Source organism: Pocillopora damicornis, chromosome 14, assembly GCF_964200805.1.
Source record: "Pocillopora damicornis chromosome 14, jaPocDami1.2, whole genome shotgun sequence".
In the NCBI taxonomy this organism is placed as follows: domain Eukaryota; kingdom Metazoa; phylum Cnidaria; class Anthozoa; order Scleractinia; family Pocilloporidae; genus Pocillopora; species Pocillopora damicornis.
Window position 1 is genome coordinate 517,456 of NC_142683.1, and position 15,780 is coordinate 533,235.

General features: G+C 36.9%; 1 protein-coding gene across 1 annotated transcript; it reads right to left on the reverse strand.

Moving 5' to 3' along the window:
* Position 1: 1 nt before the first annotated feature.
* On the reverse strand, positions 2 to 14,255 carry LOC113671461 (cap-specific mRNA (nucleoside-2'-O-)-methyltransferase 1). Its single transcript, XM_027187665.2, has 26 exons — positions 13,915 to 14,255; positions 12,963 to 13,069; positions 11,921 to 12,079; positions 11,490 to 11,645; positions 11,218 to 11,310; positions 10,751 to 10,822; positions 10,216 to 10,310; positions 9,729 to 9,801; positions 9,065 to 9,191; positions 8,519 to 8,584; positions 8,281 to 8,390; positions 7,189 to 7,285; positions 6,940 to 7,072; positions 6,527 to 6,641; positions 5,789 to 5,856; positions 5,614 to 5,670; positions 5,102 to 5,162; positions 4,658 to 4,726; positions 4,433 to 4,567; positions 3,667 to 3,804; positions 3,231 to 3,322; positions 2,955 to 3,023; positions 2,362 to 2,415; positions 1,897 to 2,009; positions 1,478 to 1,586; positions 2 to 1,098 (listed from the first exon to the last, which is right to left on the reverse strand). Exons 1-26 carry the CDS (start codon positions 13,976 to 13,978, stop codon positions 954 to 956), a joined length of 2,577 nt encoding a protein of 858 aa, XP_027043466.2. The 5' UTR covers positions 13,979 to 14,255; the 3' UTR covers positions 2 to 953.
* Between the last annotated feature and the right edge of the window lie 1,525 nt (positions 14,256 to 15,780).

Below are 15,780 nucleotides of genomic sequence, written 5' to 3' on the forward strand. Positions count from 1 at the left end.
AAATCATTTGGTGCTTTTAATAAGAAAAGTTTAAAACTTTTCCTAACAGTTGCATTTATAACCAGAAGAGTCACACCTGTTACCAGAATTTTAAACCTATTACTCCCAAGATCTCATTGGTAATTCTCCTTACTGTCTGCCAAACAATCCTTATGATGGTTGTTCTGAAGATTTTGCATTGGATCAACTAGTAATCCCCTATTTGATTTTTTTCATTATTCTTATCACTTGTCTGCTCTATGAACGTATTGATACTGTAAGGAGAAATTCTTTCTTGGTCATTCATGGAAGTGAAAATTTGATTGCTTGTTTTATTTTTGCTCCAATCTAATTGGCTTGCATTAACATAAACAGAAATTATACCTATACAATCACTAGGAACTAAGGCAAATGCCTTAATTTCAAATATAAATAAAGCTGTATAAAAAGGTTCAACAGTGTAACTTGAATAAAATAACTACCCTGTATGAAACAGCAAACGTCTATAATATGGCAATTTTTTGTTACCTGTGTAAAGGAAGGCACCTTGAAGCAACCATATTAATCATACAGTAGTATTAAACAGAATTTGGGGAAAGTGATGTCAAATAAATTTTTTGAGGCAAACATTGTAATACACCTAGGGGACACATTATACAAAACAAATCATTTGTGCAGTTTGAAATCAAACTCCATCTGACACTGGTTTTCAAAACAACAACTGTGTCTGGGCAAAGTGAATGAATAGTTCAGGTGATTTTCCAAGTCTCAGGGAATGGCCAACTCAAACAGGTTCCACTTTCCCAAATGGTTTCCACAATTTGTACTGTCTTTTCTCCTTAGTAAGTTCTTGTGGTCAATCACCTTCTGTCTCAGTTTTAGAAGGTAGTTAACTTGGCAGTTTCTTTGGTAAGAAGGACAGCAAGACAGCCTTATATACAGATCCATCGCACCCCTTTTTTCAGCTAGTGATCTTATTTTCTAGGAGGACCATGGATAAATTCATTTTGTGCAGCAGTGAAGAATTCAATGAGATTATTTCTTTCCATTCTTGGTCCTTCATCGTGACTTAAATCCACATCTTCCCATGGCCAGTAATACCGTGTGCCAAGTGATGATCTGCATTTTTTAACAAAAAGAAATTTCCAGCTATTTTCAATCAAATTTAAATGTAACCCTGCATTGCAGGCAGTGAGTAAGCCACAAGAGTATCTCACTACACTGAACCAATCAAAATGCAAAGTTGGCAGATGTCATCTACACTATTAGTGGGAAAAAGAGTATGACCAAGTATTGCATCTGGTTTAGGTTTAAAATCTCTTTAGTTGAAAAAGTTGCATCTGCTTTTATGTAATCACACCAAATTTCAAAGCAAAACCAAAATCAGTTAGTGATAGACTTTCAGATAACCAACACAGCTAAGAGTGTTTCTGCTTACCAGGCAATTTATGCTAAACAAACTAAAGACAGCTCAGTCTTATATCTGAGGTTCACTTACTTGAAAGAAGCCACCGAATCTCTGGGAATTTCATACGTGGACTCATGAGTGTCTTTGTTGTAAAAATATAACTGCTTAGCGGAGCGACTGTGAGCATAAGTCCAAGGTTCTGTAGATAAAAAAAAAATTCAATAGTGCATTTGTTTCATAGTGGAGGTGGGATTCAGTACCGACTTTTTGTGCACCTCACTCCCAGAGTTCTGCAAGGCACACGACAGATTTTTCTGAAAAGGAGGGACTGTGCATAGTCTAGAGAAATTCTGTGAGGAGGAAAAATCTTGTGGCAGAAGTGGAGTTTTCCAGAAGTGCTGAGGTATAGAGGTGGAAGTGAAGTGCCACATATGTATAGTTTGAGACAGAAGTGGGCCTGTATGGTAGCTGGGATGGAATTAGATTGAAACAGAATGACAATTGCTTACCTTGAATACGTTTAATGAAGAAAATTCCTTTGGGGACAAGGTGTCGTCCATCTTCCAGCAAAAAGCACTCCCTTGGTTCTCTGCCCATTCCTTTGACAATTTTCATCTCAATCCTGAATTGAAAGTGAAAAAGAAAGAATGCAAGTTTCCCTTAACACGAGGGATGCAATTGCCTCAAGTTGAACTCACAAGCCAGTGAATTGCAAGGGTCCAAGAGGTGAGCATGGTTAGTGTCTAGGTACAAGAGCATCACCAAACAGCAAAAACAGCCAACCATGAGGTGGGAGGTGAAAGTTAGTCCTACAATAAGTGTAAATCTAAGTAGAAAATGTTTCAAAAAGTACGTAATGCCTCTTTCAGAAGTTTCTCTTCATTTCAAAACTACTTCATCATTCTGCATTATCTGCACTATAAAAAATGTAAGGTCATGTGAGTTTGGTCATTAACATTTGTGAGGAAACTTACTTTGAGAATATTTCTTTAAGTGAACTATTGTCAACACGAAAAACTTGTTTGAGCCTGAAAGAACATTTGAAAATTAGATCAGTAAACTCCATAATTTTGTGTTTTACATTGATGCCAATAGTCATACTGTACAGCTAGAAAATATATTTTTCCACTTCTTTTGCTGTGCATTTCAAGACTTCTACAAGAAAGAAGATTTTCACTTGCTTCTTTAGTCCACAGTTACTCTCCTATTTGATTGAATTATAATTAGCAGTAAATTCATTGTCAGGTTGGTTAGTTGTTTTTCAGTAGGTTGGGTGTTCAGTAAGGCCATCAGTCTTTCAGCTTGGTGGTCGATGCCTGGTCGACTGGCTGTCGCTTGTCTCTGTGCTTGATTTATTGTGTTTTAGTTGGTTGGTCAAGTGATTGGTTGTTCAGTAGATTTGTAATCTGTGGGGTGATCAGTTCTTTTGTTCATCTGTTGAACATTTGAACCTACCATTTATTGACTTTTGGTCTTGAAGTTTGTGAGTGGAATATGATATCTGTGTCATCTTCAACCATCATTTCACAACCTCAGTTACCTGTTAATATGTCAATTGAATGTTTACCTGAGAGGAACCATTGCTGGACATGTCGGTTTGGTGACAGCTTTTATAAGTAAACCCGCCATAGCCATTCTACAAACCAAAGCAAACAACAAGTCATCAACAAACTCACCAATCTTCATTACTAATTACCCAACAAACCTTTAAAAAAAGAACCTTGTGTAATGCAAGTAATGCACATGCTTGCCCGAATTCTCCCTCACAAAGAAATCAGAAAAAACAAAAGGCAAAGTTTAATCAAAATTCATTTTTTCTTAAGCATCAGAATTCACACTGTACCTCTCATGATAGTGTTTACTCCTCACATCTTTACCTCCAAGAATGACAGCATCCACAATATGAACTGCTGCAGATCTTCTCTGTCCTTTGCCCTTATAACAGGAGATTAAAACACCCACACCTGAATTATCTGTAATCAAACACCCCTGTTAAAATGTATCTTTCCACACACTAGCTAATCATCTACCTTGTCATGCAACACTTCTCCAGAGCAAAGTGTTGTGTGACATTAGCTGAAAAGTAGACTTCATTTCACAACAGAACAGTTAAATTTAAGTCCCTTTCAAGAGGGTGGGGGGGGGGGGAAGGGAAAGGATCTATTTATTAGTTTAGGACATAATATTGCTCTTTATTAACCCAAAAATAAAGATAAGAATAACAAAAACAACCTTCTCGATGTGAACATTTTTCCTGAAATTTTTTTGTCAGTACTTACTTCTCCGCGAAGCTCTTGCACTATTTCCACCTCAATCAGAGTATCCCGAGGAAGTTCGAGCTGAAAATTCTCCAATTTGTGCCACCTGGTTGAGCTACCAAAGTTTGGCTTGCCATTCCATTTGTAGATGTTACCTCGCTAGAACCAAACAAAATTATCAGAAAAAAATTATCACAGAAACTATGAGAATATCTGGTCATAATAAGGAAAACTGAGGAATTTAAAACTTGTTCCTTCATTACCATCAACATAAACCTGGTATCTGAGATCTGAGTCCTAATTCCCCTTTCAAGTTGCTATAAATTTCCTTGCAAATTAGTTGAGAGAATTTGGTGCTAGATCAAGGTAACACTCCCAACTCATCTTCTGTTTATTAAATAACTTTCTGAAGTTGTAAACAAGAGCAAAATTTTGATCACTTCTGACTAAGCATTTTTCCTCTTTCACACACCTTTTTATATCAACAAGATTTCCCATAAACTCTCAACCATGTTTCATCTCAATATTATTAAAAATTATCTTTCATACATCACATCTTTAGCTTGTTTTCTTTGTGGTTAAAAATCAGAATGAAAAAATGCTTTCATTCTTAAATAAAATGATATACTAATATTTTTATCAAAAAAGGAAAATTTTAAGTGAGTTATTGAGGAAATAACTGTGACCTCTTGGCAAATAGACTATGAAAAAAAGTGCCCACTGGTGACATGCTCATGTGACAGGGTGATGGCAAATGGGTGCATGACATTCCCCACATGACACTTACCCCAAGGCCCATAAGAAAGAACCTTCCCCCTCCTGACACAAAGCACTTGTAGTTGTACAGACACTTAAGGTTTTGGATGTTCCTCGAAGTTAACACTGTAGCTTCAGAGTCAAAGCAATGATCATCATCATTTCCCTAGAAAAAAGGAAAACTAATCTGGTGAATGATATGAAAAATTGAACAAAATTAATCAGCAGGTCCTCATGTAAAAACAAATCTTAATACCTTCCAAAGCTCGTCAAATTTAAGATCAGGATCTGACATCCTTTGAGCTGCGCGGGCCTGCTCAGGAACCTGAAATTGATTGCAAAAAGTATATTATACCTTATTTACTGGTTGGGGATTACTGTATGGGAAAAGCTATGGATGCACAAGGAAGGTTTGTAGGTAGGGGATTCAGGAGAAGGAAACAGAGAGTCAGGACATGAGTGATGGGTGATGATTGACAGTGGAGGAAAATCAGGGCTACAGACAATGGGTGACAGGCTACAAGAGACTCTGTTGTGTCCATGGCAAGACACTTAATAGTTTTAAAGCACCTCTTCAAAAGTAAAAGATGGGCAATAAGTGGCTCTTGTACCTTAGGACAATTTTCCATGGGGTTTCAAAGGAGTGGAAGATTTTTGCATCATAGCAGTTCTCCTTCTGTAGTAAAACAAGTTCTCTTACCTTCCACTGCTTTAAACACTTTTTCTTGACATCCCCTTGGTCGTAAGGACCCATCAATGTCCTAAGAAGCAAACTCAGTTACTGAAACAAGGAACAATTGAAAATCCACAATCCTAGTCCACAAATTTTGGTCTCAGGTAAGGAACAAACCCACATGATTGATGGGAAGGAAGGGGGGTCCAGAACCTGCAGCCCCCCCCCCCCCCCCCACCTCTGGATCCACCAAAATGATAGGATGTTGGAGATTGGAGCCAAACAAAGTTAAGATTTTGATAGACAGATTTGTGCAACAGAGTACAATCAAGCATATCCTGTTCATGGTGAGTTTGTATACATTATATACATTCATGTTTAAAAACTTGTGCATTGTGACTTGAGAAACTTAACTTTGCTACAGGACACATTCCCAACATGGACTTGTAGCCCATTAGTGACATTTTTTTTCTTTTTCTAAGAATTAATAACCTCCTGTATCATTATGAGGGAAATAAAATCAAAGGTTCAAAACTTACGTATCCTGGACATAACCTCTTAGTTTCTTCAGTGCATTGAATTGTTGCCTTCCAATTCTAAAACAAATCAGAGAGTACATCACAAAAATGTTGTTTTGTTTTCCAAGCAGTTCATGTCATGGTATTGTATTCATGTTTCACTGAGATGTGAAAGGTAAAGGCAAGTTCCACATACCTTTCATTTGATTCAATCATATATGACAAGAACTCTTCATCTTCCTTCAGGATATGCAATGGAACAATCTGAAAAGCCAAATAATAACACTTGATGTTCATTTCCCTTTTTAGCACAGGTTATCAACACTTAATATTGTTTTATACCCCACTGTACAAGGCTTTCTTTGGTGAATTTAGTGGACCATACTCTACTACTGTACATGACTGGCCAAAATTAAGTGTTTTTCTCGTTGCTAAAATCCTATTTTACAGCCAATCAAGTTCCTAACTTGCTCGAGAAAATAAAAATTCTTCTCTTTTCTTTATATTGCGCATTACAACAAAAAGTGCTTACATCTGAAGTAAAAGTTGATCTCTAACTTACTTGTTCTCCTTTCAGTGTGCGTCATTCATGGTGGGCACATTATTAAAAATAAATATTTCATCATATGATAATTCTCATGTTTTTGGTCCATAGAGTAAGTTATGAACCCCTAACGCATGAGTTAAAGTTACATTGCAGCCTATTCTTTAAAATGATAAACCATCCACAATAGAAAAACAAAAGGCCTAACTCTTACATGCTAATTAGGTAGATGTATCAAGCTTATGCCCGCATGTGTGATTTTTTTGACATGCATATTTTTTATTGTTTGCACTTACATGCAATTTTTGGCACATTTTACGTGCATTATTATTGGTTAACATATATCTAAGCAGCACTGTATTTTCAAAACAATAACATTTATTAGCAAACCTCATTTACATCCTCCACAGCTCCAGCTTTTAATTTATTAATTCTGACATTCACATTAAACATGTGCTCATGAACAGCTTCAATGTTTCCACGAAGACCTTTGCATACTAGATATCTATATGAAGGAAATATTACATTCTTTAAGTAAACCAGTTCAAAATATCAATTCTCACTACTGTTTGTCACATAGTTCTTTAAGAAAGTTTCTAAGAAGTTTAAGTCACATTGAATAACATTCACCTCGTCCGCACTGAATCCAGATTTAATTCGTGTCAGAAACCAGAAAAACCTTGAATAAAACCCCTTTATGTAGAACAATGACAGCTGCACAAAAAATTTTAAGAAATGGAATGCTAGCAAAGCATTAATGAATGGGAAAGGAGGAACTGCTTGTTGTTTATTTGAACACATACCTCTCAGAGTTTGCTGGTCTGCTGGTTACAGGTTTGAAGACATATACCTCATCAAATGCTCGGTACATTAGGTACACAAGACCAACACTGAACGCAGTGAACACGTCAAACAACTTGCAAACAAAGTGGCCTCCTTAAAATCAGAGAGGGTATGAAAAAATTAGCGCTGTTTCATTGTAAATCTGTACAAGCCACTCTCTGAAAAATTGACCGGCCATGTTCAATGAATTAGGAATAAAGATTCCTTACCTTGTCTTAGTATGGATATTGCACAAAGGAATTGGCATAAATACAACTGTTTGCTGAGAATCTCTTGTATATTTTCCTGCCCTTCCACAGAGAAACCCTGCCAACAAAAAAGAGTAATCTTACATGAATGAAGAGAGTGTGTTAAAAATTGGTCACAAATCAAGGAGAAGAAAAAGTCTGAGTTCCTTGTAATTTAGAGCTTCAAACATTCCAGTTTTGTGGGAAAAGACTAGACGTCAATAGAGCTGCAGAGAATTTGTAAGCATGCTACTATTATTAGAAGGATCTTATGTGTGGAGAATCATGCATGCTCAAACCAGCAGTATCCAAAGTACTCAGAGCAGTGATAAAGTAAAAAAATGGAAAATTTTGAGCTTGTTGAATGAATCATTATCTGTCTCATGTATGGTATGATTGTTGATTTTTCTGGATATATTTCTCAATATGGCCCACTGTATTATAAAGTTTGTTTGAATTGGAATTTTCCCCCTCTGATTGAAATCAGAGATTAAATATTGTTCATATGGAACCTTGCCTTTTCCCACTCAGATTTATGGCCTGCACACTTCATGCTTAGGCCATAAATCTGAGTGCAAAAAGTCTTTTTATAACTTATGGTACAGACCTTCAACTCGGTAATTGTGAAGAAGAGCTCCCCAAAAAACCTGTCGGCCGACTGTCGGTCAACTGTCGGCCGACTGTCGGCCGTTTGTCGGCCGACAGTTGGCCGACAGACGGCTGACAGGTTTCAACTCAGTTAGTAAGAGGCATGAAAAATGGTTGTTAACCCTTTAAGTCCCACTGGTGACTTGGAAAGAATTTCTCCTTACACTATCAGTACAAAATCAAGCAGACAAGTAATGAGAAAAAAGAAAAACATCAATTAGGGGATTATTTGTTGATCCAATTCCAAATTCTCCAAACTAACTTCATATGAATTGTATAGGACACAGTAAGGAGAGTTACTAATGAGATCTTGGAAGTTAAAGGGTTAACACTGTGCTATATGTGTTTATAAGTATCAGTTGCACAAAGATCCAGGTTGATATCACCATTAAATTGTCAAAACAATCTGTTCTGAAATTAACTTACCCCATCTGCCATCACAAAATGAACTCCTTTGTTATCAGTTGACTCCATCACAAATCTTCTGAACTCAATCAGATTATCTTCATTGAAGATGTCTCCATCATCATTTGCTCCTAAAGTACATTCAAATTATTCATTATGCAAAAAATTTTTATGTTCAAAATTAACTTCAAATACTGGCCGGGAGACATTTCCCCATGTGAGAGAAACATTACTTCAATCTCAAAATTTGTCCTCTTACCATAATGTGGCTCAAATGTTTCTGGCGTTCCAGCTAAGAACTCTTCAAGCTTAAAATCATTGTCACCTTGGAAGGAAAAGTGTGATGTAAATAATGATGGATGAATTAATTATTTGAATTATTATGTGGCATATGCCAGCATCCAGTCATACTGAACAATCAGATTATGTGAAAGATTTCTATCGTGTTATGGTTGAGGAGAAAGCCCTAACCAACTATCACACCGTCCTAGAGATCAAGAGAAAAAATCACAACCAGACATGCTGTTTTTTTATATTATTTTATTCACAATCTCACACTGGCAGGCTGTTCACTTTGTTCAATATCTATTACGGATTAGATCTAGATATTACAAGTATTGTAGCCAATCAGACTGCAACATTTAATAATAGTGACAGAAGTTCAACACTGGTAGATTTATACTTGCCCAATAACTTAATACATTTCTTCGATAAGCTGGATGATTCACCACAATTAATTTCAACATTTCTTATCATTTTTAATTAAAAGTAGTCAACAGGCCTTGGCAAGAAGACCTGTCAGTACCTCTTAAAGTGAAGCCAAACCCTTTAGCTTGCCAGCCCTTTCGCCACAGAACATACTCTGAAAAACCACCAGGTCCAGCACAAATATCCGCAAAGTATAATAAATCATTTGGTCCAACCACATCCCTCTACAATAAAAATTGAAAAATAATGTCAGAGTTACAGTACTGCCCCTTAATCAAACACTTAAGTCAGAAGAATAAAGGAAATGATCATCAATTAAAGAAGCTGTTGATTCTGACACAAATTCTCCTTGTCAGAACCTTGGGAAATGTATAGAGAACAGAATGGAGAATATGCCTTCTGATGTTAAGGTATAAAGAGTTAATTGAGTGCCAGGCTTCTTAGCACAAAAACAAAATTTTTTTGACTACTCTACCCTCCCCCAAGGAGAGAAGGATTAACCTTTGAAACCCTAACAGTGACTAGCATCTAACTTCTCCCTACAATATCACGCCCTGAATCACATGTTAAGGTCATGAGAATGAAGGAAATGATCACCAACAAAAGAAGCTTTATTCAGTAAACAAAATCTCCTTGTCAGCACCTCAGGAAATGTTTAGAGAACAGTATGGAGAATATGCTTACTGATGCTAGGGTGTAAGGGATTAAGAGCCCTTGGGTTAATTACAGAATCAAAGGGTGAAACATGTTTCATTACGTACTCCTCTGTCATTCTTCGGGTTGGTAAACATGAAGTCAAAAGCAGAGTCCATGTTGGCCATTTTCATTGCTGCCCTGTTAATAAGAAAAATAACACATCATTGACAGAAGTTCTGAAAATGACAGGCTTCATCTACCATTGATGCCAAAAGTGATCAGCACATACACTCTCACTATATTTTAATACATTATTGACAAAGAAGATCACGAGAATTGCCAAAATAATCATGAAGAGGATGCTCTGATGTGAAGCTAAATTCTCTGAACTATACAACCAGGAAATGCAGTCATCACTAGGTAAGAGAATTAGCTTTCACATTTAGGGAATCCAGGAATCAATGTCGGTATCCAAGCAACTGCACACCAACCCCTACAAGTTAGGCTTTGTGTTAGGTTAAGGGAGGGGTGAGTGCCCAGTTGCTTAATAGATACTGACATTAATCCCACTGACCTATGACATTAGAGTGGTTACAGTCTTCTTTGTGTTACCTGTTTTGAAAGACAGCCCCTCTGATAAACTCATATGGATTGGCTCGTGTTCTTGCTTTGAGGAACTCATCTCCACTAAGAGCATCGAAAACAGTCTGTAAACAGGATTTAATGACATTATAAATGGTAAATTGTTAAACCATTGGGTAACATGTGAAAGTGTTGTTTCATTGTCCAGGACAGTGCAGTCCTGAGATGTTATCAGTAGTTGTAACTGACATTTCAACAACCTGGGTGGAAATCATCATCAGAGTCACTTGACTCTGATGGTGACTTTCACTAAGATTGTTGAAAAGTCAGTCACTTGACTCTGATGATGATTTCCACTCGGGTTGTCGAAAGGTCAGTTACTTGACTAGGATAATGGCTTCTGCTCAGGTTGTCCAAAAGTCAGCCACTTGACTCTGTTGATGACTTCCAGAAAGCACCATTTCCGTTACTGCCTCTCAATTTCAAATCTGAACAGAAGTCAGAATCAAGAGAGAACTAAACAAAAGATTTTTCTTAATACTGGAAAACATCTAGGAAACTCTACCTTGCTCTTGAGAACCTCTGATAGAACCTCCTCACTGCAGAATTCTGTTTCATCATCAATAAACAATTTTTTCTAGAAATTGGGTATAACACATTCAATGTTCAATTGTATACTCAGTAAACAATTAATAATTCAAATAATTTAACATACTGTTCTTCACTACTGACTTGTTGTGATCTGAAATGTTAAGTATCTTCAGTATACAACTATATCTTGGGTAGCTGGAAAAATATGCAATTTGTTTTCTTGTAATGGTTTAACTCAAAATTTTTTGGCTAGTAATTATGATTATTTAGAAGAAAAGGAGTATTCCATTTAAATCATTTCAATTAAATAGAAATTACCTTTTACCTGTAACTAGCATTCAATGCCATCTCTAAAGAAACCCCTGCTACAAAAATCAGTCTCTGAGCATTTTATCTAATTTTGCTGTAATGAGAAGGCATTGCCCAACTTAATAATTTTACCTTACTAACTCCAACCCAGTCTTCCATCTCTTCTCTTGTTGGTGGAGGTCTGGGACATGATGGAATGCATGTCCTGGGCTCTACTATGACTACCTAGCAGAAAAACATTAATAAAAAAATAACAATTGATAATAATAAAATAATCAATAATAATAACAACAAAACAAAAAATCCAAGATAAGATAACAATATAATATGATTTATGTGACAAGCATGGATTAAGCAAATAAGATGTGTTAATTGAGAGTTATACTTAAAACAAGAGTTCTGACCTCCTCTTCCTCTTCCCATGAAAAATCTTTGTCATCAAAGCCTTTAACCCTGAAACCCAGACCACGCCTTCCACGCTGTTGAGAAGTCTCAATAATGTCAGATCTTCCTTGTCCATATCTGCCAAGACCTCCTTCCTCTTTAAAGCCCATTCTTTGCTACGGAAGTAAATGGCGGCAAAGAAAATCATTGTCAAGGTTAGTTAGCAATATATACCTGTTTCAGTTCCGATTGTCAGTAAGAAAAATATTACCATGTAAATTTGCTGTAACATTTGCCTATTTTCTTACGAGAATGCAGAGTGTTTTTTTAAAAAAAAATCTCTTGGTTTTGCTTGTGCAAGAATTTCCCAACCTTCTAGTCTACTCATCATGTATCACTAAAAACAGAACAAGAGTCAGTTCCATTCTAACACATTTGAATCAGTTCATACCATTTGTTTTTTAGCAAACGTACTGTATCCAGATCCTGGTAGAGGGTTACTGTTCATCTCATCTTTAATAGGATCTCTTTCCTTACTATCCTCTAAAAGCTCAGACTTTCCCTGTTCTGACTTTCCAAGACCAAATTCCTGTTTATAGCCCATTCTCACCTGAAAAAAATTAGCAAATTTTTTTGAGTAAAAAGTTAATTAACTTCAGCAAATAATGTTTTTCTTGACCCTTTACACCCTACAATCAGTATGCATATTCTCCATACTGTTCTCTATACATTTCCTAAGGTGTTGACAAGGAGAATTTGTTTGCCAATGAAAAGGTTCCTTCCTTAGTGACCATTTCCTTTATTCTCCTGACCTTAATGTGTGATTCAGGAGTGATATTGTTGGGAGAAATTAGATGCTAGTCACTCTGTGGGTTAAAAGGTTAACCCTTCAACTCCCAAAAGTGATTAACACATACCTTCTTCTTACAATATAGATGAATTATCCCGCAAACAGGTAATGAGAATACCCAAACTTCCCAGGTAGAATTTGTTGTCTTGATCTAAACCAAATTCCCATAACTAATTTACTAGGAAATGAGTTGCAGCTAGAGGGGAGAAATTACAATCAGATCTTGGGATTTAGAGGGTTAATACCATCTCTGTTTTATATGATGATGTCTTTTGAAGAAAAATTAATGGCACAATGAACAAATTTAGTGTTTTCTGATTTGTCAAAAAATAAACTCATTTAGAGGGAAAATATCTATCTCTGTCAGTTACACAGAGTAGTTTGGGTAGGTTTTTGTTTTCTAAAACAGGCAGCAAACATTCATAAGATAAAATGAGAATGATACACTTTATTTAAAAAACATTAACACATAAAAAGCATGATCCATGAACAATGAGACCTAATGGTTTCATGAATTTTCCATTATTCATGGAAAGTCTTTATTTATTAGATTCAAAATTCTTTTCTTTCAGAAATATATAGACAGCTTCCATCCAAATTATTGTTTTTCAGGTGCAAAATATAATAATGTAAATATCAATACCATCTGTTTCTTGACAACATCACTGAAGACAGGTTTCTGATCATACTGCAGGAAGTTTGCATATGATGGTGAAGAAACGTCCTCATCTGAATCACTGCTGGAGAGATCTGAAAGTACATGATAATTCAATTACTGAATGCATTTGATTTGTATCTGTTTTCTAATATTTCCTATTAACGTTATCTTAGTATCACCTTTTCTTACAGCCTATCATGATGGAAAAAATTACTTAAAGAGGTGAAACAATTATAGGTGTTTTGGAAGCTTTCAGTGTGGTCTACAGATTAAAAACACTCACAACAAACCACTAGAAATTACTAATGCAAATCAAACCAAACACAATCACAAATCAATTAGCCAGTTTAACAGGCATGGTCAGGGAGTGGGACAGGGTACTACCAAGAAACAATCCTGCATTTCTCTTAGCAAGTGGGTCTGCTGATCTTTGGCTGCCCTTTCATAAAAGAAGAAGTGTCTCTTTTTGGTTTGAGTATATGTGTTTAATCTTCTGGAGGCTTCACATATAATTTTTTTTAAGTTAAAAAGTTAAAGATAGATTAAGAATCTTGGCCCCTATGGTTGAATGAAGAGCTTGTTGGACCCTCAATCTGGAAGTCTGGGGTTCTAACCATGAAGAAAGAAAGGGGGCCTCTTTGGTAACTATCCTCAGCATTCTTACCTGGTTCATTCTACAGAAAAATTAGGATTTACTTCGGTCGTTGCAAGATCCCTGAGATTGTGAAATTTCGTAGAAAAAACGTCAATTGTATTGAAACATTCATTGTTATTTACAGACCGCGCACAAAGTGGATCTCAGATTTTAATAGTTGCACAAACTTGCTGAACCTTAATGCGGGATGCACTATCGATTGAACGTAAGGATCGCAAGTGTGAAATTCATATCAGACCATTCTACTCTAGATCTCTATTTCAATTTACATTGTATACTTACTTTTTTCCTTTTTGAAATGCTTGATCCCACCTAGACCTGAATCTTCATTTTTGCGTTTAGACATTGCGGATTTTTCCTTCAAACATTCACCACGAGTTGGAAAATCCTGCAACAGCACACATGCACACCAAAGCCGGAAGTGATCAGAACAGTTTTAGCTTATTCAAGCTAAATTTTGTTTCTTATGATGAGGTAAGAGGTGAACATAGAGTTTTCTTCATTCTCAAGCACCATAAAAAAACCATTCACTGTAGTTGTTCTTGCTTTTCTGAATGTAACCTAGAGAATTGGAAATCGACAACTGACCGCCATATTTTTGCCTGAATACTGGAGGTGGACTGGAGAGGAAAATAGTAATCTGTAGTTCGAATAAGATACACTGAACAATCTCTTTTGAGCACAGGCGGCCCAAGCTCCAGTTGTGAGATGATCATCTTGCGCAATAACAGTCATGGCGGAATTATAAGAGTTTGTATGGGAATATTTACGACCGCTCTAAGGTATAAAATAATACGTCAAATTCTCTAAAAAAATACCTCACCTTACTTTCACAGCGTATCGCTTGTTATATGACCGCTTACTTTGATGAAAAGAACGCATTTTAGCGAGTTGTCCATTTCGAGGTTTTCAACGTTCATAAGAAAAGCCCAAGGCTGAACACTCCATTTCCGAACGCCTGTTCCGAGAAGCGAAAAATCCAAGCTCAGAATGACCGGGCGCCCACAAATCCAACGCAGAATCCAAGCACATATACTGTAGTTTCATTCCAATTCACTAAAAACTCAATCTTCCCCGTGCAACCGACACTAAGTCGCAGTTTGCTTCAAAAATTTCCAGTTTAGAGGTTTCTAACAGCCCGCGGCCACATCAACCTTGACACACGACCGTTGAAAACCAGCTCGGTAACCCTACCTCCTTTTCAAACTGAGCTTTGCCGGGGACCATACCGTCAGTTATCGTCAATAAATTGTTTTAGAACCACGGGTCCCCTCAGTAGAAATCGATCAAGAGGCTTTTGTTTCGATCGGCCAATCGAATTCGCCTCCGGAAATGTTTACAAATTCAAAATAATTTACAGGCATAGTTGCAAACCGCACAGCTAATCTCGTAAATCTCGATAATTTCCTTTCAATTTCAAAAAGAAAAAATGTCCTCGGTAAAAAATAGTCTATTCCACGGTTGCAGCAGGGACGTAATCAATTCGAACTCGTATCTGAAATGGAAATCGTGGTAAGTATTGTTGCTGGATATCCGTGCGGACGAAACGAAATAACAGTTGTCTTGTTAGCAACATTAAACTAAGTATGTCCAGATAGAGCTAAATTGAATACTGGAACAAATCCTTCCAAGGTTTTCCTCTGACTCCGAAAATAATCATTGGCCGATTGGCCGATCGAAACAATAGCCTCTTGATCGATTTCTACTGAGGGGACCCGTGGTTCTAAAACAATTTATAGACGATAACTGACGGTATGGTCCCCGGCGAGGCTCAGTTCAAAAAGGAGGTAGGGTTACCGAGCTGGTTTTCAACGGTCGTGTGTCAAGGTTGATGTGGCCGCGGGCTGTTAGAAACCTCTAAACTGGAAATTTTTGAAGCAAACTGCGGCTTAGCGTCGGTTGCACGGGAAAGATTGAGTTTGTAGTGAACTGAAATGAAACTACAGTATATGTGCTTGGATTCTGCGTTGGATTTGTGGGCGCCCGATCATTTTGAGCTTGGATTTTTCGCTTCTCGGATCAGGCGTTCGGAAATGGAGTGTTCAGCCTTGGGCTTTTCTTATGTACGTTGAAAACCTCGAAATAAACAACTCGCTTAAATGGGCTCTTTTCATCAAAGTAAGCGGTCAGATAACAAGCGACACACTG